The sequence below is a fragment of the Otolemur garnettii genome, unplaced genomic scaffold, assembly GCF_000181295.1.
Source record: "Otolemur garnettii isolate 467f Iridium unplaced genomic scaffold, OtoGar3 scaffold00002, whole genome shotgun sequence".
Classification (NCBI taxonomy): Eukaryota; Metazoa; Chordata; class Mammalia; order Primates; family Galagidae; genus Otolemur; species Otolemur garnettii.
In genome coordinates, this window is record NW_003852397.1 from 44,095,047 (window position 1) to 44,119,248 (window position 24,202).

Below are 24,202 nucleotides of genomic sequence, written 5' to 3' on the forward strand. Positions count from 1 at the left end.
AAAAAAAAAAAAAAAGAAGTCAATAACTTAATGGGACATCTTAAGCAACTGGAAAAAGAAGAACATTACAACCCCAAACACAGCAGAAGAAAAGAAATAACTAAGATTAGGGAAGAATTAAATGAAATCAAAAACAAAAGAGTTATTCAAAAGATCAATGAATCAAAAAGTTGTTTTTTTGAAAAATTCAACAAAATTGATAAACCTTTGGCCAACCTAACCAAAAATAGAAAATTAAAGTCCATAGTATCATCAATCACAAATGACAAAGGCGAAATAATAACAGACACCTCAGAAATTTTAAAAATCCTTAATAAATACTACAAAAAACTTTATTCTCAGAAATATGAAAATCTGAAACAAATTGACCAATACTTGGAAGCACTCCAACCTCTTTTCTTTAATTAGAAAGTATCAGAAATGCTGAACAGACCTGTACCAAGTACTGAAATAGAACTGACTATGCAAAATCTCCCAAAAAAGAAGAGTCTAGGACCAGAAGGCTTCACATCAGAATTTTACCAAACCCTTAAAGAGGAACTAGTACCTATATTACTTAGCCTTTTCCAAAACATCAAAAAAGAAGGAATACTTCCCAACACATTCTATGAAGCAGATATCACCCTGATCCCCAAACCAGGAAAAGACCCAACAAGAAAAGAAAATTATAGACCAATATCTTTAATGAACATAGATGCAAAAACATTCAATAAGATTGTTGCAAACAGAATGCAGCAACACATCAAATGAATCATACACCATGACCAAGTGGGTTTTATCCCAGGGTCTCAAGGTTGCTTCAATATACATAAATCTATAAATAAAATTCATCACATAAAGAAACTAAAAAACAAAGACCATTTGATTCTCTCAATAGATGCAGAAAAAGCTTTTGACAATATCCAGCATCCTTTCATGATCAGAACACTTCAGAAAATTGGTATAGAAGGGATTTTCTTAAACTAATAGAGGCCATCTACAGCAAACCCATAGCCAATATCAATACTTATTTTTCAGGTAAAATTGAAAACATTTCCACTAAGATTAGGAACAGGCAATGTTGCCCATTGTCTCCACTGCTTTTTAACATTGTAATGGAAGTCTTAGCCATCACAATCAGGCAAGAGAAGGCGATCAAGGGCATACAAATAGGGTCAGAGGAGATCAAACTTTCACTCTTCATAGATGATATGATTTTATACCTGGAAAACCCCAGGGACTCCACCACAAAACTCTTAGAAGTGATCAAGGAATACAGCAGTATCTCAGGATACAAAATCAATACTCACAAATCAGTAGCTTTTATATATGCCAATAATAGTCAAGCTGAAAAAACAGTCAAGGACTCTATTCCCTTTACAGTTGTGCCAAAGAAGATGAAATATTTGGGAATTTACTTAACAAAGGACGTGAAAGATCTCTATAAAGAGAATTATAAAACTCTGAGAAAAGAAATAGCTAAGATGTTAAAAAATGGAAAAACATACCATGCTCATGGCTAGGAAGAATCAACATTGTTAAAATGTCCATATTACCCAAAGCAATTTACAAATTGAATACAACCCCTACCAAAGTACCACCATCATACTTTAAGATCTGGAAAAAATAGTACTTCATTTTATATGGAACCAGAATAAACCTCAAATAGCCAAGACATTACTCAGAAATAAAAACAAATCAGGAGGAATCACGCTACCAGAATTATACTATAAATCGATAGTGATCAAAATAGCAAGGTACTGGCACAAAAACAGAGAGGTGGATGTATGGAACAGGATTGAGAACCAAGAGATGAACCCAAACACTTATCATCATTTGATCTTTGATAAGCCTATAAAAAATATAAACTGGGGAAAGATTCCCTATTTAACAAATGGTGCTGGGAGAATTGGCTAGCAACTTGTAGAAGACTCAAACTGAACCCATACCTTTCACCATTAACAAAAATTGACTCTTACTGGATAAAAGATTTAAACTTAAGACATGAAACTATAAAGATTCTTGGAGAGAGTTCAGGAGAAACACTTGAAGAAATTGGGCTGGGAGAATACTTTATGAGGAGGACCCCTCAGGCAACTGAAGCAACACCAAAAATACATTACTGGGATCTGATCAAACTAAAAAGTTTCTACACAGCCAAGAACACAGTAAGTAAACAGCCAAGAACACAGAAAGTAAAAATCCTCGGGAGAGGATATTTGCGGGTTATGCTTCTGATAAATGTTTGATAACTAGAATCCACAGAGAACTCAAACTTATTAATAAGAAAAGAATAAGTAATCCCATTTCATTGTGGGCAAGGGACTTGAACAGAATCTTCTCTGAAAATAATAGGTACATGGCCTATAGACACAAGAAAAAATGCTCATCATCTTTAACCATCAGAGAAATGCAAATCAAAATCACTAATCATCTAATATCATCTAATTCCCATAAGAGTGGCTCACATAACAAAATCCCAAAACTATAGATGTTGGCTTGGATGTGGAGAAATGGGAACACTTCTGCACTGCTAGTGGGAGTGCAAACTAATACATCCCTTTTGGAAAGAAGTGAATATTCAGGGATCTAAAAGTAGCCTGCCATTTGATTCTGCAATTCCTCTACTAGGTGTACATCCAAAAGACCAAAAATCACTTTATAACCAAGATATCTGCACAAGATTGTTCACTGAAGCTTAATTCATAATAGTCAAGTCATGGGAGAAGCCCAAATGCCCACTGACCCATGAATGGATTAATAAATTGTGGTATATATATACCATGGAATATTATACAGCCTTAAAAAAGACAGAGACTTTACCTGTTTTATGTTTACATGGATGGAGCTGGAACATATCCTACTTAGTAAAGTATCTCAAGAATGGAAGAAAAATATCAAATGTACTCAGTACTATTATGAAACAAATTTACAATCATTCACAATTTCATATGAAGAATAGATCACAACTATGGCCCAAGATGAAGGAAGGAGGAGGAGGGATGGGAAGAAAGGGAGAGGTCAGATCGAGGGAGGGTGAATGGAGGGATCATACCTACAGTGCATAATGCAAGGGTACATGTTGGATCAATTAGTATAGAGTATAAATGTCTTAACACAATAACTAAGTAAACAAGATGAGGTATATATTAACAAGATTGATATAAGTGTTCCTAATTCTATATGAAATCAGCACATTATACCCTATGAATGCATTAATGTATATTAAAAAAATAAACAACAAAAATGTAACAAAAATAAATAAATAGTGCAGGAAGTACTGATTAGACACATGTAAAAGACTGAAACTGAATTTGTACCTCTCACCACTTACAAAAATTGACTCATGCTAGATAAAAGATTTAAAGCTAAGACATGAAACAATAAAAACTCTAGAAGAAATTGTGGGGGAAACTCTTGACAATATAGGTTTGTGGACAGATTTTATGAAGAAGACCCAATTGGCAATTGCAGCAACACAAACAAAAAAATGGGACCTGACCAAGATAAAAGATTTTTGCGTGGCTAAAGACACAACAACTAAAGCAAACAGACAACCTTCACAATGGGAGAAGGATCTGATAAAGTCATAACAATCAGAATCTACAGAGAACTCAAACTATTCAACAAGAAAAGAACAAACAACTCTACTTATCATTGGGCAAGAGACACAAACAGAATCTTCTCCCAAGAAGACAAATGAATGACCAAAAACACATGAAAAAATGCTCATTGTTCTGCATCATCAGAGAAACACAAATCAAAACCACCTTGATTCATTCATCAACCTATGAATGAATAAATAAATTGGATACTATGGAATACTATTCAGCCATAAAGAAAGATGAAGACTTTATATCTTCAGTATTTACATGAAGGATCCTGAGAACATCCTCCTAAGTTTCACAAGAATGGAAAAGCAAGCATTCAGTATACTCGATATTAATACAAAACTAGTAGATGAATAACCACATGCTCACAGGAGAGAAAGACACATTTAAATTCAAGAAAGGGGAGAGAGGCAAGGAGAAAGGATGTGGTATGCTCTTGCCTATTGGGTGCAATGTAGGGAGATATGGCACACCTGCTGGGTGAAGAGTTCAACTACAACTTGGACTTCACCTAACAAACGCCAACAACGTAACCTAATAGTATGTACCTATATACAAATCTAAAATAAAAAAATAAATAAGAAAATCTAAAACAAAAAAATATCATCCTACATGATCTCATTATGCACTGTTCTAGTAACTGTGGAAGATAGAATGATAAAATAAATAAATGAGAAAAATAAAGTAAACCCTGACATCAAGGTACTTGCTTTCTATAACTAAAAGCATTCACTTCAGGCTTAATTGGGGTAAAAATAACAAACGTTCAAAGATATTTTAGTATCTTAGAGCCCAATAAAAATGCACACTAATTTTTAATCTCATTAAAATTCAGAAAGACTTATCTTTACTTTAATTATTGAAAATATTTATTAATATTCTGGCAGTCATGTCTTCTAGTCCCTGGGGAAACAGTGGCGAACAAAGCAGACACAAGTCCTGCACTCATGGAGCTTGTGCTGCAGTGGGCAGACACAGGATAAGCCAATTCAAGTACAATTTAAGGTCAGGTAGAGGAAGGGCAGTGAAAAAATAAACACAGGATACAGGGATAGAGTCTGAAGGGAGGTTGCTATTTTGGGCAGGTGATCAGGGAAATCCTCTGCACAAAGTGACATTTAAGCAGAGACCAAAATGAAGGAAGGAAGTAAACTCTGCAGCTATCTGGAGAAAGAACGTTCCAGGGAGGAGCATTTTGAAGTTCTGAAGGAACAGCAAGAGGGAGAGTGATAAGGAATGAGAAATTTGTTACAAATTTCAATTTCAAATTTTTGTATTTGTTACAAATACAAAAGAAATGATTTTCTTTATAGTACTGCAATATTTGGGGTACTGTTCATAATCATGCAAATAATTGGATCATTCATGTTGCAAGTACTTTTTGTGAGTTTACAGAGGGTTCAGTGTTGGGGACAGTGATAAACAAAATCATCACTGCTTATTACAAAATACATGAAAATGCTTGACGCCTGTAGCTCAGCGGCTAGGGCACCAGCCACATACCAGGGTTGAAATCTAGCTGGCGGGACTGCCAAACAACAATGACAACTACAACTGAAAAATAGGCAGGCATTGTAGTGGGTGCCTGTAATCCCAGCTACTTGGGAGGCAGAGGCAAGAGAATTGCTTAAACCCTAGAGTTTGAGGTTGCTGTGAGCTGTGATGCCACAGCACTCTACCTAGGGCAACAGCTTGAGGCTCTGTCTCCAAAAAAAAAAACATGAAAAATTCAACTGCATGAGGAAAAGTACATGGAACGTTTAGACCAGAGGAAACAATATCTTGTTTAGGGTAGGTTCACCTGAATAGGCTACAGTTCATCTGGTAGCTGGAGGTTACCTACAAATTAACCAGATGACAAGGGGAAAAAGTATTCCAGGAAAAGGGAACAGCAAGGGCAATAGTCGTGTGGTGTGTCCAGAGAGAGCCCAGATGGAACAGCTAGGAACTGCTAAAGTCTGGTGGGAGGTAAAGGTGGAGAGGCCAGGGTACACTTGTAGCCATACTGAGGACTTAGTCTTTGCAAGAGCAACTGGATGTCACCGAAGTGTTATAAACCACTTAAAACTTTCAGAATTTTCTTATGAACTGAAGAAGTGCAGTCAGTAATTGGGCAAGCTTCATTTAGTCTCCACTTGTCCGTGTTTACCTACAGGTTTATCCTTATCCATCTAATAAAAATTTTACCAGCTTCCCTCCTAATTATCTAGTGTTATAAAATGAATGGGATCATATTGAGCAAGAGAAGCTCAAATAATTCCCATTCCAGGGCTAGATGACATTTTCCACTTTTATTATATCACAATTATTAAGTTCCATATACATTCCATAATAAACTGGCCTAAATATTGCCCAGGGCCTGTATACTCCGCAGTGCAGTGAGAGATGCTATGCAGTCTGTTCTCTGGAAATGCATTTGAAGATAGGGTGCAGTGCTGTTCTCTGGAGGTAGAGTTAGACATATAGATAAAAAACAGAAATAAGTACCATGTTTCGAGACAATTTTCCTTGAGAAAGATAACAAAAACCTCCCTAATAATGAATCACAGCTGATGAAGGAAAAAAGCTTTTACTGACCTTCTGTTTTAGCACAATTAGCCCAGCAATGTGCCCATAAACCATTTATCTAGCAGCTGCATACAGAGTAAAAAATGCTCTGAGGCATTTCCTACAGGAGTTAAGAAAAAGAACTTTCTTCCATTAAATAAATTAATTTCTGAGGAAGTAAAAACAAAGGAAAGGGCCAAATGACATGAGGACATCAAACCCTGGGAACCCTGGAGGGAAGACACCTCGGATCCACTTGCAGGCTCACAGAAGCGTCAAATGACTACAGAAAAGTTACAGAATTATAGGGCATTATAGAATGTCAGGCCTCTGGCCAGTTCTACTCACATTTCCTGCATATCTATGGCACATACTTCAAGCAATGCCCTGCTACTCTCTGCCCGAGGGCCTTCTCCCTGCCCAAGCCCAGAAGCAGGACAGAAACATCACCTCCCTCTCCCCCAAGAGCAGCCCTCAATCAAGTGCTAAGGGCTCCCACATGTCACTGAAAAAAATACATACTCTAACCTCTCACCCAGCATTTAGAGCCACTCTAAAACATCTACACTGTATCCCAGGTAAGGTTCTGTGAGCCAGGGTATTAATGTGGGCTGCTTTCCCTTCCCTGTGCCACCTCCTTACTCTTCTCCTAGTATTTTCTAAAATCACCTCCCAAATAAACATGTACTCAGCGTCTGCTTTTGGAGAATCCCAAACTAAGAAAGTAACGATATAAAATATAGGATTGAGTCCTCTTAACTCCATACTCAGTTGAGGACATCAAAAAAGAAGATAGATGGCTTGTAAGCTCAATTTCATAATAAAACCATTACACAAGGGACATTTCTAGCAACGGGGGAAGAGGGGAGATGAGAAAAGGGGGTAGAAAGAAAAGATGTTAAGCCATTCAAAAGAAAAAAGGGTTTGGCAGAAAGATAACTGGTAATGAAAGATACTGTACCTGTTAGTAAAATAATCAATCATGATATACCTACATGCGATAACATCTTATCTATATAGGCGATCCCCAGGTTGTGAACAAGATAGATTCTGTAGGTTTGCCCTTAAGTTGAACTTGTATGTAAGTTAGAACAGGTACATTTGCCACCTGTTAACCTGGAATTCCCTCCATTTATAAGTGTGAGTTGTACCTCAGTTCACATTTATAACTCGAGGATTACTTATAATGACTTCCGTCCCTGTCAGTTGTACATAAGTTGGATGTTTGTAAGTCAAGGATCGTCTGTATTGGTAGATTCAGCTTTATAAATTCTTCAGTTAATTTAAAAATTAAGAAAAATGTGATTCTGTTTTTGGACTAATAAGAAAAAAGTTTACCATGTTTTGGATTTCTTCCTATATACACCATAGGTTCTCTCTATCTGTCACACACACACAAAGCTGACACTATCACATGAAGAATTCTAAACTTAATTCACAGTCTTAGGAATAAAAATCTGACTTTACTAAGTATGACTAACCTAAATGTAAGTTTGTATTTTATTTGATTTGTCATTTTTACTGACGATCAAAATCTGATCATGACTATATGATTATACAACACTTTTATGAACATTGTTATTATTTATTAGGAAAGTACAAAGTGAAACAAAAGAAAATTAATCTAGGAGCAAGTAATGGCTGGGTCAACTTTATTGTTAAAAGATTAAGTGTAAAGATCAACTTGCAATTTTCAAGCTACATGGTACTCTGGCCACCAATCTCTTTACAACCTCTCATGAAACTAATTTAAAGAATAGCTATGGAAGAAATTTCCAGTAAAGTAAGTCGGCCTCCAAAAACAGTACTCTGAACACTCTTGTACGAAAAGACTTTGTAAAACAGGCCTGTAATTTTGCAGATAATTTCCACCCTCCCTCAAGGAGATTTATGTTTAATTTTATTTCCAGGGCTCAATTTTACGAGTATAGGCTGGATTTAAAAAGCAATTGAAAGTGTCCTGATTGCTTGACCTGATGAATCATTTTTCAGAATATGTCCCTGAAATCTGCTTTTCTACTGACTATCATATCTGTTTGCTAATTTCAACAAATTCAGACAAATGATGTGTGATTTGCAAAAGAACAGTTTCATTTCATAATAATTAATGGCTTGCAAAGGAACCTTCAAAGTATGCTGAAGAAGTTATGAGTGTCTCAATTTATCAAAATATAAACACTTGTTTACCCAAGAAGCAGCTTACTTTGTAAACATGTCTCTAAGTCTACATGTCAGTATTTATTTACTCATGCAATAAAACTTATTCAATGTCTATTATTGGGCAGGTACTAAGATACATCACAGGACACAAAAATCCTTTCCCTTAAATGTTTATAGGAAAGAGGAAAAACATCATGTATACATATAAATAGGTGCAACGAAACATTCCAAACATCATGTTGAGAAGCTCTTTTGCTAGTTCGTTCTCAGATCCATTCAAATATTACTGTACATCTATTATACATTTTTTTCTTTTTTTTTTTCTTGGCTGGGACTGGGTTTGACCCACCACCTCCAGTATATGGGGCCAGCACTCTACTCCTGGAGCCACAGGCACTGCCCAGTACACTATGAATTTTTTCAATTCATAATTTATCAAAGTAGTTCCCATTAGGGGCAGAGCTACTTTAGCAAAATATTATTTTCTGTGGTGGTTGTTTTTGTGTGTGTGTGTGTGTGTGTGTGGTGGTTGTTTTAAACACACATCATGATCCACAATTTTATTCATGTGTAATACCCAGGAAATTGAAAAAAAAACTTATTAAATAATCTTTTCCTTTGCAATCCAAGAATAAACATGAAAGCCCAAATCAGTTAAGTATCATATTTGAGAGCCTTAAAATAATTGTCCTTACCAAGAATACAGGATTGTTCCAACAACAGATGTGAGTTTACTGTTTTCTTGTTTTTGCTTTGCCAGGCCAAAGTCAGCTACAATTGACAAAACAAAGCAATATGTTATTAAGTTTTCTCGGAATTAGCATTGTTCCTTAGCTACTGGTCTTCTACATAATAACTGTTACATGTCACAACAGAAGACTTTCCTTTTTTTACCCCCGTCAAGGTGCTCCATGTGCCAATCATCCCCATCGCTCCTAGTCTTAATTAAAGGCATATATACATAGTTTGACATAGTGAGACATCATTTTTTTAAAACCTAAAATATATCTGGCTTACTGAAACATAGGACACAGTACTTGATGAACTTGTGCTTCCACTTTTTGAGTTATCCTTTGTAACTTTCAACTTAGAATGAATCGAACACATTGGCATATGGCAGTCATCACCTCATTGAGTCAAAAGAAAAGTAAGGTAAACCATGAAGAGTAAGGCAACCACGATCAAGGCCTAAACCTGAAAGTAACTGGCCTCTATTTGTACTAAGTCATGTAAATATGATATTCAGAATCATCTCAAAATATTTATACAGCAACAAAGGATTCTGATTTTTTATCATAGAACACCAAATATCTATATTTAATATTAGCACAAACTTGTATTTTTCCAAACTCCTTTTTTTCTAAATCACTCAACAACTTAGGTCAAAGTGGTGAACACAGACATTCTTCCTATCCTCTTCATACAGATGCACTGCCTTTCAAGGGGTTTAATTACCAGAATTTCACAAAAAGACAGGCTTAACCTGGGTGAGAATTCAAGCTGCTTTTCCTAATAAGGTCTGGTGTTCACAATACCACTTTGAGAAAGTGAAGCAGAAAATGTTTATGAAATCTTATTGTAATGAACTTCAATGGAGTATTTGATTATTTCTATATACTAATAAAATGCCTTTCAGGTTGAACATATTCTACGGCAGTTTCACTTGAAAATAATAAAAATTCACATTATTAATAATAGTACACATTTACTAAACAGCAGCCTAGATAAACACAAATTTAGCTTCTTCTATGAATTGCCTCATTTAATACACATAGCAACTCTGAAAGATAGATATTATTGTTAGCATAGATAGTGAGGACTTAACAGCCAGGAACTCTGTAACTAGACAGCCTCAATTCAACTCCTGGCTTTGTCATATGTAACCTAGGAACCCTGGGCAGTTTAATTTCCCTTTGCAATAGCTTTCTGATCTGTAAAATAACAATTATAATAATATAGTACCTGTATGGGAGTAAATAAATAGTATAAGGGTAACATTTAAATAATTTAATACATAGTATATGAGAGTTGCCATGTATACATTACATATGTATATATAAAAATATATGTGGTAGAGTACTGAACAACTGATGTATATTATTATTTAATCTTTACAACCACCCACTTAGTAGATGAGGAAACAAGCTCAGAGAGAATGAGTAACTTGCCCACTGTCACACAGGGAAAAATTAAAAGTCAGATACTAATCTGGGGCTACTTGATTCTAAAGCCCAAAATCTTTGTCAAAAGTTAACAGCACTACCAAGGAAAAGTCAGACCTAGATCAATTCAATGACAAATTCAACTGAAAATGTAAGAAATATATATAGAAACTCTGTATTCTGCACAAACTCTACCATGAAATAGGAGGGAACATTTCTCAACTCATTTCATAAAGCAACATTACTCTGACACTAAAGCTAGACAAATACATTACAAGAAAAAAAAAGAAAAACAACTAAAGAGCAATGTTCCCATGAACACAGACACAAAAATTATCAATAAAATATAGGTAATTCAAATCCAGTGACGCATAAAAAGGACAATAAATAATAGCCAAGTAGGGTTTATGCCAGAAATACAGGACTGATTCAGCATTTAAAAAGCCATCAATATAGTTCACAAGATTAACACACAAAAGAAGGAAAATTATATGATCATTTCAAAAGAAGGACAAAAAAGCATTTGACAAAATTCAACATTTTTTCCTTTCAGCAAAGTAGGAACTGATATGTTGTTCGTTAACATGATAAAGGGTATCTACTAAAAACTTATAGCTAACATCCTACTTAATGCTGAAGACCTGAATGTTTTCCCCTACACTTCAAAAATAAGACAAGAACATCCACCACTCCTATTCAACGTTGTACTGAAGCTCCAAACAAGTACAATATTTGCATACATGTATTTGTGTGAATGTAATTGATAATTTCCACTTGATAAATGCCTTGAAGTGAGATTACTCGATCACTTTATAAGTGCGTTTAATCTGATTTTTTAAAAATGCAAAGCCAAAATGTTTTCCAGTGTTTTCTCTTACTAGAAACATACAAGAGTTCCAATTGCTTCTGCATCCATATCAGCATTTGATGTTGTCAGTTTTGGTTTAATTAGCGATTCTAAGAGGCATACAGTGATATCTCAATACAGTTTTCATTTACATGTTCCTAATGATTATTGGTATTAAACATTTTTCATGTAATTATTTGTATTTTATTTTACTTCTGAGGTTAGGTTAGAAGGAGACTATGACATTCATTTTTGGGGTGCTCTCTCTTACTCACTGACTCTCAGAGTCTAGCCACTATTTAAAATAGTCCAGGTTATTCTGCTGCAGAGGTACATGGAAAAGAGCAGCTACAGGGAATGAAAGGACAAGTGGAAGGGAAATAAGGCACTCACTGCAGCCAGCTAGCATTCCAGCCCCGGTCAAGGCTTCAGATGCTGCAGCCCCAGCTGACAGCCTCCTCATGAGAGACTCTGAGTCAGAATCACCCAGCTAAACTGCTCCTGGATTCCCTACCCTCAGAAACTGCAAGAAAATAAATGCTTGTTGTTTTAAGTCACTTAGTTTTCGGGGAATTTGTTTTCCGTCCACTGGGTAATAACCTGAACTGCTGTTACCATGACCTCTCACTGAGGCTACTGAGCTGTACATCCTAAATGGAGTCTCTGCTTCTATCTCTCCGCCTAAAACATAATTCACCATTCCAGAGCTAAAAGGACTTTTAAAAACCTAAAGGAGATATCGCTAATTACAAGGCTAAGATTCCACAAAGCCCTCTGATTAAAAAGTACTAAGAATAAAGGCCAAACTCTTTCCAGGCCCGTAAGATCATATATGACCTGGGTTTTCAGTAATTGTTATACTATATACTATCAGTAATTGTTATACTATATACTATCTAAAATTTGCTCCTTCCTTCAACACTCTTCTATGCCATTTATTTAGTTCTTAACATCTTTCATTATCTAAAATTGCTTTCTTTATTTTTATTTATTTAGTATTTGTTTACCCAGGGTCTATTACTTCTAATTAGTATGCAAGATCCATGAGAATAAAGACTTTGTATTGCTAATCAGTGTAGATGGATGGATCTATATCATTTGATACATGTAAAGGACATACAAATATATAGACGTAAAATTATATGTATATCTAACCTCTCAACCCAGTGCTATTGACAAATAGAAAATACAGGGTGGACATAAAGTACATGTGCAATTTAAAGTACTTTAACATAGTAAATGGCACGTGAACTTTATGTCCACCCTGTATTAAAAGGCTAAGTCTTATGAAGTGTTGTTAACAGCTGCTCATAGGCTAGATGACTCACTACAACTTTTCCTTGACTCTATCATGTATTAAAGAGAATTAGTTAAAATTAAGTAGTTACTACATAGAAGGAATTGTATCTAATATTTCAATATTTTTAGGGAGCTCACTACAATTTTAGTACACATAAACTTTGACCAATTTACAACCTAAAATAATACTAGGATGTTTATTTCTAATGCTGTATAAAAATTATTTTATTTTTATCAAAATGTCATTGATTTTGAAGGCAAAAATTAAGAGGTATTACAATTATTTTACTCCAATTAATTTAGATAATGGCAGAAACTTGGACAGATGTCTGCAAAAACACAGATGGCTGAGAAGCATTCTTAAAGAGAGCAAAAACTAATACGTTTGGCCATTTGGAAGATTTTGGTAGTAATTGGAATGTTTATATTACTCTTCTCTCATTTGTGATCATATTTGGAGTAGAAGACACTGTTTTATTAGAGAAACTGTGGTCATAAAAGCATTCATGTGCTATAAGAGGTATTAAAATGACCAAAAAAAACATATACTGCGCATCAAGAAAAAAATTAAGGTAAAAAAATCTCCCCTTTGATAATCATATATAAAATGTTAAAAACTATATTTTATTTACACTGTGGACTACAGCTTTCAACCTTCAGATGGAACAGTTGTGTAGTGTCTGGTTGAGACCCTGGATTCGTGCTCTGTTATTTACTATCTCTGTGATACTGAACACATCACTCAGCTTCTCTGGTTTTTCTTTTCTTTTCTTTTTTTTTAATAAAAAAATCATATTTACTTAGAAGCATTCAGAATGTCAACAAAACAGCTGCAACTTTTTTTTTTTTGCAATTATAGAGTGGTGTTCAGTTAACAGAACAACAATTATTTCATATAAGCTGCATCAGAGACAATTGAAGATGAAAAAACTACCATCCCCATATATAACTGATTTGTTCTGTGCACCAACAAGAACCTGCTTTAAATTTCCATGCCAATTTACAACCCTTTCATACTGTACCAGGTAAGGTTAGTGGCTATTGAAAATACCACCAGGACAGGGCTATCTAAAGACACATTCGGTAGTGTGTTAACTATACAAAAAAGACACTGTACAGTTTAAAAATAAATCTTACACAGCCTTACGTTTCAATTTTTTTCTTTAAAAGGAGTAGTTGTGTGCAGGGGGGTTAAATGCTTTCTTTATAGACAAGAAAAAAAAACGGCGCTAGAAGCAACTTATTCACCATCTTTTTCTTCATCATCATCTTCATCTTCTTCATCTTCCTCCTCTTCTTCCTTCTTTTTCTTGCTTTTTTCAGGCTCGACGACTCCCATTTTCACTGCATCAGGCTTTCCTTTAGCTCGGTCTGCAGCAATATCCTTTTTGTACTGTTCCTTCAGCTTTGCAGCCTTCTTTTCCTCAGGCTGCTTGCCATCCGCAGCAGTGTTATTCCACATCTCTCCCAGCTTCTTTGCAACATCACCAATGGACTGGCTGGGTGTTCTTTGATTTGGGGGCGATACTGAGAACAGAATAAGAAAAAGGCCGAATGTTCTCCTTTGATTTTTGGACGATACTCAGAACAGAACAAGAAAAAGGCCGAAGGAGACCTCTTGGGTGCATTGGGATCCTTGAACTTCTTTTCTGTTTCCCCTTTAGGAGGGATATAGGTTTTCATTTCTCTTTCATAATGGGCCTTGTCCACCTTTACCATTATCTTCAAATTTTCCTTTCTCTTTAGCTGACATGGTCTTCTACCTCTCTGAGCACTTCTTAGAAAACTCTGAGAAGTTGACTGAAGCATCTGGGTGCTCCTTCTTGTGCTCCTCCCGACAAGTTTGCACAAAGAATGTGCATGATGACATTTTGCCTCTCGGCTTCTTAGGATCTCCTTTGCCCATGTTTAGTTATTCTTCCTCAGTGAGGCACAGAGTCGCTCAGGGCCCATCCAGCTCTCACTTGCCCCAGCGCTGTCTCTATGGAGCTTGATGTACTGCAATGGCTGAGCTTCTCTGGTTTTTCAAAAGGCCTATAAAACTTATCTTTTGCAAGGTTCTGCTCCAATACCAACATGACAATAGATAAGAAGCACTCAGAAATAACTGTACAGATGTAAGGTGTTCCCAACCCTTTCCACAGGGAACCCAGCTATTCATGAGCTTTTACCCATCACATATGTGTCAACAACCCCAAATACACAGCCTGGTCATAAAGTCCTAGCCTTCAGCTAGGGCCTCACCTCCAGCTCTCTAAGCACCTGCCAAGACTTGGGTTCACTGTTCAGTCATTGGGGATATCCCATTAAAGTAGACAGCATCTCATCTTCCCCACTTCCTGGGCTTGAAATCTCTCTCTTTTCTCTTTTGCTCCTAAATTCACCCCTTCCTCAGCTTTTGTATCTGATCTTTTCTTTTGATTTCTGTGGCAATGGTTTAAATGTATCAGGAACCCAGGCTCTCACTCTTCCTGAAACAACCTGGATGTACTTCATTAGAAGAGTTTTCCTTCTAATCCATTCTACATGGTATTTAACAATGAACAATTTGCCAAACCCTGTCCTTATCACAGCATAAGTCCACAGAAGTCCAAGAAGATTTCTTGTAGCTAATTCTTATAAAGTTTCCAGCTGCTTTCTCTGCCTTCAAGCTTGTCCATTTACTAGTTCATTCATTTGTCCAACACTAGAGACCTATGTTCCAGGTACTCAAGGTAACATGATAACCAGGTCAGAAACCATCCACATTGACACAGACCTTATGGACTAGTGGTAGAGATAAATATTACATAAAGGATCACACATATAAATGTGAATTTAATGTTGTGATAAGATTATTAAAGAATAAGTAAATAAATGGTGTTATGAAAAGGTCAGGTAGGGAAAACAGCTGATTGGGAAACGCTTCCATGACAGAATAGTGATGGAGTTAATAACTGAAGACAGACAGACATTAACTAGGTAAAAAGAAAAAGTGGAGAACAGACGTTCAAGCAGAAGAAACAGCATGTGCAGAGGCCCTGTGGTCAAAGGAATATGGTTCACTGAGGAGCTGAGAGGCCATTTGGGCTGGAGAGTAGAGAATGGGTTGCATTGCCAGACCATGCAAGAATCTGCAAATGACTGACCACTTTATAATTGCCCAACTTAAAATGTCTGCTCCAATAAAGACACTCACACTTGCACAGCACCTCATTATGAGCACCGTGGTGCCCTCAAACATGTCTTTTTATTTACCTGAAAAGATCTTCTTTGAGGGATTGCTGTAAAGAGATGAGCTCTGGAAGTAGATTGGTTAAGAGATGAGCTCTGGAAGTAGACACGGTTCATTGCTGGCACTGCCAACATATTAATTGGATGATTTAAAATTTTTATCATCAAAAGGATGTCTTCCCTGAGCAAAATGAAAATAATTAATGACTTTGACAATTTTAGGAAATGATCAGTTGAAACCCCTATAATAGAGGTGCCTACTCAAGCACAACCACTTGGAAACCTCCTCTAGTTATAGTTCTGCTCTTTTCTGCTGCCTCAGTAAATGGAGTAACCAACTTTCATAGGAACAGGATCACAGCAAAAGAGTTTTCCAGAAAGATGCTGAGATAGCTTTCCTTCAGCAAATACCTGTCCCACTGACACTCTCTGCAGTCAGTCAGATTTCTAATACAGAAAGTCTCTGAGTTACAAACGTCCAACCTATGTACAACTCACTCTTACCAATAGAGGTTATTACACTAAGTCCCCGAGTTACAGACATCTGACATGAATGGAGATATTATAGGTAGTAGGCTGAATACAAATTCAACTTAAGAACAAACCTACAGAACTTATCTCAATCACAACCCAGGGTTACTAGTATCTGCCCCCAGCAAACTATTTCTTGGCTTTCTCTCAAATGAAGTTCAGAGATTATTAATAACGTTATGCAATAATAATATTATTTCTAATTCAAAAAATGGATGATAATTAAGTCTAAAATGGAATTCCCTAAACAGAGGTTTAATGTTGCCACCATGTAACTTTCCACTGTTCCAAAGCTTTCTTCCTCAGTGCAGATCTTACCCAAGATCAGGTGGAGGAAAGATATTTCTCTTTCTCAACAGCGTTACTATTTCCTTGATTTTACTGCTGGAGTGTTGATGACAGGGAACTTCAAGGTGAAAAATTCAACATCTGATACAAGAGTGCTTTCCAAATTCTAGGTAACTCCCTATCGGTGGCACATAAACATCACCTTGCTCTAGGACAACAATTCCCAACCTTTCTGGCACCAGGGACCAGTTTCATAGAAGACAACAATTTTTCCATGTGAGGGTCAGGGGAGGAGGTGAAGAGAGAGGCAGAGCTCTGGCAGTGATGCTAGTGATGGGGAGGTGCTTTAAATGTGAAAACTGATGAAGCTGCTTCACTACACCAGGCTCAATCACTGCTGCTCACCTCCCGCTGTGCAGCCTGGTTCTTCCTAAGTTTCATGGAAGACAATTTTTCCAGGGAGGGAATGTGGAGGAGGGAGGAGGTGGAGTTCTGCAGCTGGCCTCCTAACAGGCCACTGACCATACTGGTAGGCAGCCTGGGGTGGGGGACCATAGATCTAGGACATCTGTCCCCAGACTGGATTTCTGGGGGAACTAATGCCCCTACTACATGAAGGCTTTTCTAAAATCACTTTTCAATATGTTTCTGGTTACTACTAGTTGGAATAACAGAAAACTACACAACGGCTATGGGCTAGCTCTCCAAATGGCATTGACCCACTGCCTTTCCCTCTCTCATCTCCAAACTATAGGAATGAGAAGCTTACTTCAACAGTCCCCATTATAGCTATGAGTCATGCTATCACTTGGATTTGGCCAATATGATATGAGAAATCTAATGAAGACTTTCTTTGAAAATTTTTCTTTAATGATAGAAGTTGAGATAGCCATTCAAAAAAGAGATTTTTCTTTTTCCACTCCAACAGCCACCCTGCTTCCTGCTTCCTGTCTTTTTCGCCCATTTGGTAATGTTGCCTGGAGCTCTGCAATCATCTTCTGACTATGAAATGACAAGAAACCAGTCTGCTGAGGATGCTGGAGAGAAGGGATAGAAAGGCCTAAATGGTGGCTAAACTCCTTAAGCTGCTTCAACCCACCCTGGAACGGCTCACTTCCAGCCCTCCAGTTGTGAGATAACTGAACATCCTCATGACATAAGACATTGTTGGTCTGGCTTTTTGCTGCTGAATATATCTTCACTGTTATGTGTCCTAACCTGAGTATCTCTTTCCACTATCACATCCTCTCATGTGCCATCTTAATATCTTCCTATCTCCCACATTTGACCATATAATTTCTAGTCTGAAAAAGTCTGGAGATAAATCTTTGACCAAAGAATAATGTCCAAGCTCCCCACTCACCAGGGCCCCTATTCTCTTGCCACATAGACACCTTGCTAGTACCTAGACACACTGTACGCATCTGTGTGTCTAATTCTTTGCATTTAAGTGCCCCCAGCCTTCACTGCTTCTACCATTCTCACCCAAAGGTCACGAGGGCAGAGTCAGGTACATATTCCCCTGTGCTCGATAATTGTGATAAACTACATAATCATTTACCCATAATCTCTCAGGGGAAAAATGCATCCTCACCCTGTTAACCTGACTCTGACCAGTGAAATCTGAGCAGAAGAAACATGTAACACTTTGGGGTAGAAGTTCTAACAGCTAAGGAGTGGTCTATCACATTCTCTCTGCAAAGTGGAAGCAGGTATACAGGGAGCTCCAGCCAGGCTGAGTCTCTGATCACAGCTCTCTTACTGACCTACAATGGACATGTAACATTAGCAGGATAGAAGATTTGTTGTTATAAGTTAGGGTGAACAAACTTCTTCTGTAAAGGACCATATAGTAACTATTTTCAGCCTTATAGGACACATATGGCTTTCATCCTCTGTATTCTTCTTTTTTTTTCTTTGAGATCTACCACCTGATCTAGAGTGCACTGGCATTATCATAGCTCACAACAACATCAAATTTCTGGGCTCAAATGATTCTCCTGCCTCAGCCTCCAAAGGAGCTGGAACTATAGGTGCATACCACTATACTTGGCTAATTGTTTTATTTTTTTGTAGAGACAGAGTCTCACTCTTGCTCGGGCTCTTTTTCTTTTAACAATCATTTAAAAATATGAAAATGTTGTAGTTTTTGCCTGTAATCCTAACACATTGGGAGGCCAAGGTAAGAGGATCACTTGAGGATAAGAGTGTGAAACCAGTCAGGACAGTATTGCAAGACCCCAATATTTACCAAAAATGTGGAAAACTCAGCTAAGTGTCAAGAGGTGTTTTGCTTTTTTGTTCTTTTGGAGACAGAGCCTCAAGCTGTCCCCCTGGGTAGAATGCCGTGGCATTCCAGCTCACAGCAACCTCCAACCCCTGGGCTCAAGCATATCTCCTGCCTCAGCCTCCCAAGTAGCTAGGACCACAGGCACCCACCACAAAGCCCAGCTATTTTTTGGTTGCAGCCATCATTGTTATTTGGTGGGCCCGGGCTAGATCTGAACCTGCCAACTTAGGTGTATGTGGCTAGTGCCTTAGCCACTTGAGCCACAGGCGCCAAACCAAGAGGTGTTCTTATAGCCCCACTTGGGATGTTGAGGTATGAGGATTGCTTAAGTACAGAAGTTTGAGGTTACAGTGAGTTATGATCACACCACTGCAGCCTAGCTCAGGGAAAAACATCAAGACCCATGCCTTGAAAAAAATGTGTGTGGGTGTATGTGTATACATGTACATATATACTATTCTTAGCTCACAGGACATATAAAAACAGGCTGTAGCTGGATTTGTCCCATAGGCTTTGCCATTGTTTTAAGCTGCTGAGACTTGCAGGTACTTGTTACTGAGCATAACACAGCCTACCCTGATTAATAGTGTAGTATTTTGCACACACATTCTAGCTTTTATCATTCTGTAATGTAACTATAATCTTCCCAAAGATAATGACCATGTCTGTCTTGCTTGCCTTGCTCACCACAGGATATGGCAGCTCAGGAAATAATTGCTGAGTGAACAACAGAAAGTCTTCCCCATAAGACTATGAGCTCAGGAGGCAGAAACTGTGGCTTTCCATCTCATATTATCCCCATCCTACAATGCCTGGCATGTGATGGCATTTGATGAGCATTCCAGCCTTTATTAAACACTACATTGAATCAAGTATGTCCTTGTTATTATCAGAGCAGCAGCCAAAAGGCATTTGAAAACTATAAATATACACAGCTTGTTTGCAGGATGAACATACGACATTGAGTCATGCACTAAAACACATTGAAATCTACTCATATAATTCCATTAGTTTTGTTTTCCCTTTTCCTATTTTTTATTTGGGAAGTCTAAATTAAAATATGGCTATCTGAAAGGTCAAGAAATGAATAACGGTGTGTTCAAGGGTAGATTCATTTGTGCCAAATTCCCTCCGAGTCATTCTGTAATGGGATGGCACAACATGGATCTTACTGGCGAGTGACAGCATTTACAGAAAACTTCGTGCTCTATCCTTTGTGCCCCTGAGTCAGATTCTGTTCCTTTGTGTGGCTTCAAAGACAGCAAACAAATGCTAGAGCAAGGCTTACACCATGGACATGTGTCATGGTGTAAGTCATTAAAAAATAGTCTCTCAAATGGAAATCTACTTAGACATTAAAAATAGATAAATTTGTAAAACCACACATACTGAAACATATTAGTACTTTCTATGCCGCTTCCTTATGAAAGCAAACTCCAGTTAGCATGCTTACTATAAATAATTGCAAACCAACCTCAATCTTAAAATATTTAATTCACCTACACTGAGAAAAATGAGGAGAGAAATTTTAGTTTTTCTAAAGCTTTTTGTTTTCTCTAGTCACATTTTCAATACACTTTGTCTTAGGCATCTGAAACATCATTTGGCAGGTCTGTGCTTCTTTTCTGGGAGTAAATAAACCTTGTAGCACAAGCAGAGGAAAATGAAACAGGATAAGGCTGCCCCTCTGTGGTGACATGCTTTCAAACCCACTGCAGCCAGTCAAGCCTTTTGGAATTCCACCTATATTTCAATCTCCCATAACATAAGAATTTTTATACATTAATTTCAAATTTATTCTATAGAGTTTTAACTGTGCAACAATCCCTCTTAAAAATAAGAGTCTAATGGCCATATTTATATCAGTAGTGATAGACATTGACAAATATTTAAGCACTAATTATACTCAAAATATTTTCAAATGAAGAATGATATCAAGAATCTGTGGATTAGGGTGGCGCCTGTGGCTCAAGGAGTAGGGCGCCAGCCCATATACCAAAGGTGGTGGGTTTAAACCTTAGCCCCAGCCAAAAACTGCAAAAAAAAAAAAGAATCTGTGGATTATCTTTTTAGTCATAAGATCATACTCATTAAAAATTATAGCACATGAATACCCTGAGCATATAATTGCTTTAGTAGAGAGACATTGTACTAGAATAAGATTCTCTTCTGAGATATATCATTTCTTCTTTATTTGAAACTGGAAAAACTGTGTCCCTTAAAACCAAAAGGCCTTAAAAATTGAAAATAATTTGTTAACTTAATAATTCCTAATTAGAACTCTGATCAATGTTAAAGAAGGATACAATGAACGCTATCTGGGTGATGGGCACAGTTAGTTAACCCTAACTCAAGTATAACAAAAGCAATCCATATAACCAAAAAACATCTATACCCTTGTAATAATATCAGGAACATGACAAGGAGAGGTGGAACAGAAAAAAATAAAATAAAATTTGGCTTGTTCTTGTAAAACAAAGTAACTTTTCTAGGGAGTCCTAGATAACTTGAGTGCAAGGAGAAATATACATATTTATTAAAGAATCAAATGAAAATAGGATATTGTGTAAAACCTAATGTGTAGATTTAATAACATAACTTAGGTTAAAAGGTAAATTTATTATATTTTTCATCTTCTGTAACTGTCAAAACCTTCTTAAATGAAAGGAAAGGGACTGTCTTTTTTTTTTTTTTAAGACACAGTCTCACTCTGTTATCCCAGGCTAGTGTGTCGTGGTATCAGCCTACCTCACTATAACTTCAAACTCCTGGGCTCCTGTGATTCCCCCTGCCTCAACTTCCCGAGTAGCTGGAGTTCAAGACCAGCCTGAGTAAGAGTGAGACCCGGTCTCTACTAAAAATAGAAAGGGAATGACTTTGAAACAGTCCTAACCCACAGGAACAGTGAGAATGGGCTTGGTAATAACGGGGGATGAAATATTCCAATAAATGTTTGGCAGATGGAAGAATGTTAATAGACTTGGTAGATCAGAAATCCCACCCACATGTCTGAGAGCAGGAAGGCCCAGAAGGTAGCCATTCTCCCTGCAGAGCCCTGAGTGCCACCCAGAGGAGAAGAGAAGCAAAAAGCTCCAAACATGGACTTGAGGTCAAGTCCCTGGGTCTCCCATCATAGCTGGCAAATTGAATGTTCTCTACTACCAGTAGAAAACAGATATATTTTCCAAAAAAACTGAACCATCAAGGACCAAGGAGAGTGAGGCTGAACTCAGGAGAATTCAGTGAAAATCTACAAAATGAATAGGCTTTCCTGAGCCTGGTTTGTCCACACTGTTCCCAGAATGGCAGCAGGCAGATCGAAAGTTTCCTCAGGCAAGATATTGGAAGAGCATTCTCTGAAATTTAGATACGGACTTGGGGAACCTTTAAAGGAAAAATCTCCTTTTTTTTTTTTTTTTTTATAATGAAGGCCACCAGATGACAGTCTCAACTATAAATCACAGAGCTTCCAACAGCCTTTTTCATGCCTTCTTCATAATTACTAAAGGCCAGCCAGGATCACTAGACTGTTAAGAAAAGTCTCTTAACAAGTAAAAAGAAAAAGAGATGAAATTAAGCAGAACATATACACACACATAAATAAATAAACATAGAAATCACAGAAATAATTCCCAGTGCTGAAGACAAATGTTTATATTACCCTGAAAAAGAATAAAAGCAGGATTCCATGAAAATGGAATAAAGAGCAACATGGAATTTATAGAAATTAAAATATGACAATGTAAGTTAAATATTCAATAGAATAACTGGAAAATAAAGTTAAAAACATAAATACAACAAAGATAAAAAAACTAAAAGAATTATTCTTTAAATTAGGAGATCACTGGGCAGTGCCTGTGGCTCAATGGGTAGGGTGCTGGCCCCATATACGGGAGGGTGGCGGGTTCAAACCCAGCCCCGGCCAAACTGCAACAAAAAAATAGCCGGGCATTGTGGCAGGCACCTGTAGTCCCAGCTACTCAGGAGGCTGAGGCAAGAGAATTGCCTAAGCCTAGGAGTTGGACGTTACTGTGAGCTGTGATGTCACAGCCCTCTACTGAGGGGCAATAAAGTGAGACTCCGTCTCTACAAAAAAAAAAAAAAAATAGGAGATCGCTCAGTACACATAACATCTAAGACTACTAAGAAGACTACTAAGAATTCTAGGGAGGAAGACAGAGAAACCAGAGGAAAAAGAAGTAGCAAAAAAAAAAAAAAAAACCAATGTAGGAAAAGTTTATAGAACTGAAGTTGTAAGTCTCCAGATTGAAAAACACATCTCTTTTATCCACAATGAATAACAAAAAAGACCTATCCAATGCAGTGTATAAAGGAAACATACTAAAAGTTTCCAGAAAGATAAAAAAGCTCATTTATTAAGAAATGGCTTTCCTAACAGCAAAATTGGGTACTAGAAGATTGAAAAAATGTCCTCAAAATTTGGGAGGATTTCAGGTCTACACTTAGCCAAACAAGCCAAATAAAAATATTATGACATCTAAGCATACAAAAAATATAACTTCAAAAGCACTTTTGCTTGTGAAAATATTCGAATATATACTTTAGCAAAATCAAGGCATTATAAAAAAGAAAAAGAAAGGGCAGTGCCTATGGCTCAAAGGAGTAGGGCACTGGCCCCATATGCTGGAAGTGGTGGGTTCAAACCCAGCTCTGGCCAAAAACTGAAAAACAAAAAAAAAAAAGAAAGAAAGAAAGAGAAAGACAGAGGATATAAGAAACAGACCATAATCAGAAGAGGAGCAAATGGAAGTCATAGGACAAGGTCTGCACAACAGGCCCAAAGTGAAATCCAGTGTAACCTGTGACAAGTGGTTACAGGAATAGGGTGTCTAGGAAAAGAATTGGGAGTTGTCATGTTTGATCATGTGGAAATAGTACAGAGATGGCTTTTATAATCCTTTTGGAAGACTTCAGAAACAGTAATAATAGGTATGCAGAAAACTAGGAAGACAAAAAAGAAAGCAATTATTAACCTTCAGAAAAACATGAGAAAAAAGAAATCAATATTGAACAATAATTACACAGTGATACTAACATAAACAGTGAAGACTGACTTACCTAAAATTGTGTTATGACTGTATTGGCAGGATGGTAGAAGAGGAAATAAAAAAACTAAATCTTCAAGTATCCCAATAGAAAATCAAATATCACAGGAATAAGCTTAAAGGAAGTAAAAGTGGTTGCATAGGGATAACTAGGTAACTCCTAGAACTAGGAGTTACAAAGGGGTAAGATAGGACACTGGTTTTTCTCT

The 24,202-nt window shown here is 37.1% G+C and overlaps 1 protein-coding gene across 1 annotated transcript in view; it reads right to left on the reverse strand.

The window, feature by feature from the left end:
* NEK10 (NIMA related kinase 10) overlaps positions 1–24,202 on the reverse strand; it is a 219,000-nt gene that overhangs the window by 134,874 nt on the left and 59,924 nt on the right. The window contains exon 22 of the mRNA XM_003781754.1: positions 8,993–9,068. Within this exon, the coding sequence (XP_003781802.1) occupies positions 8,993–9,068 (76 nt within the window). The remainder of the gene's footprint in view (positions 1–8,992; positions 9,069–24,202) is intronic.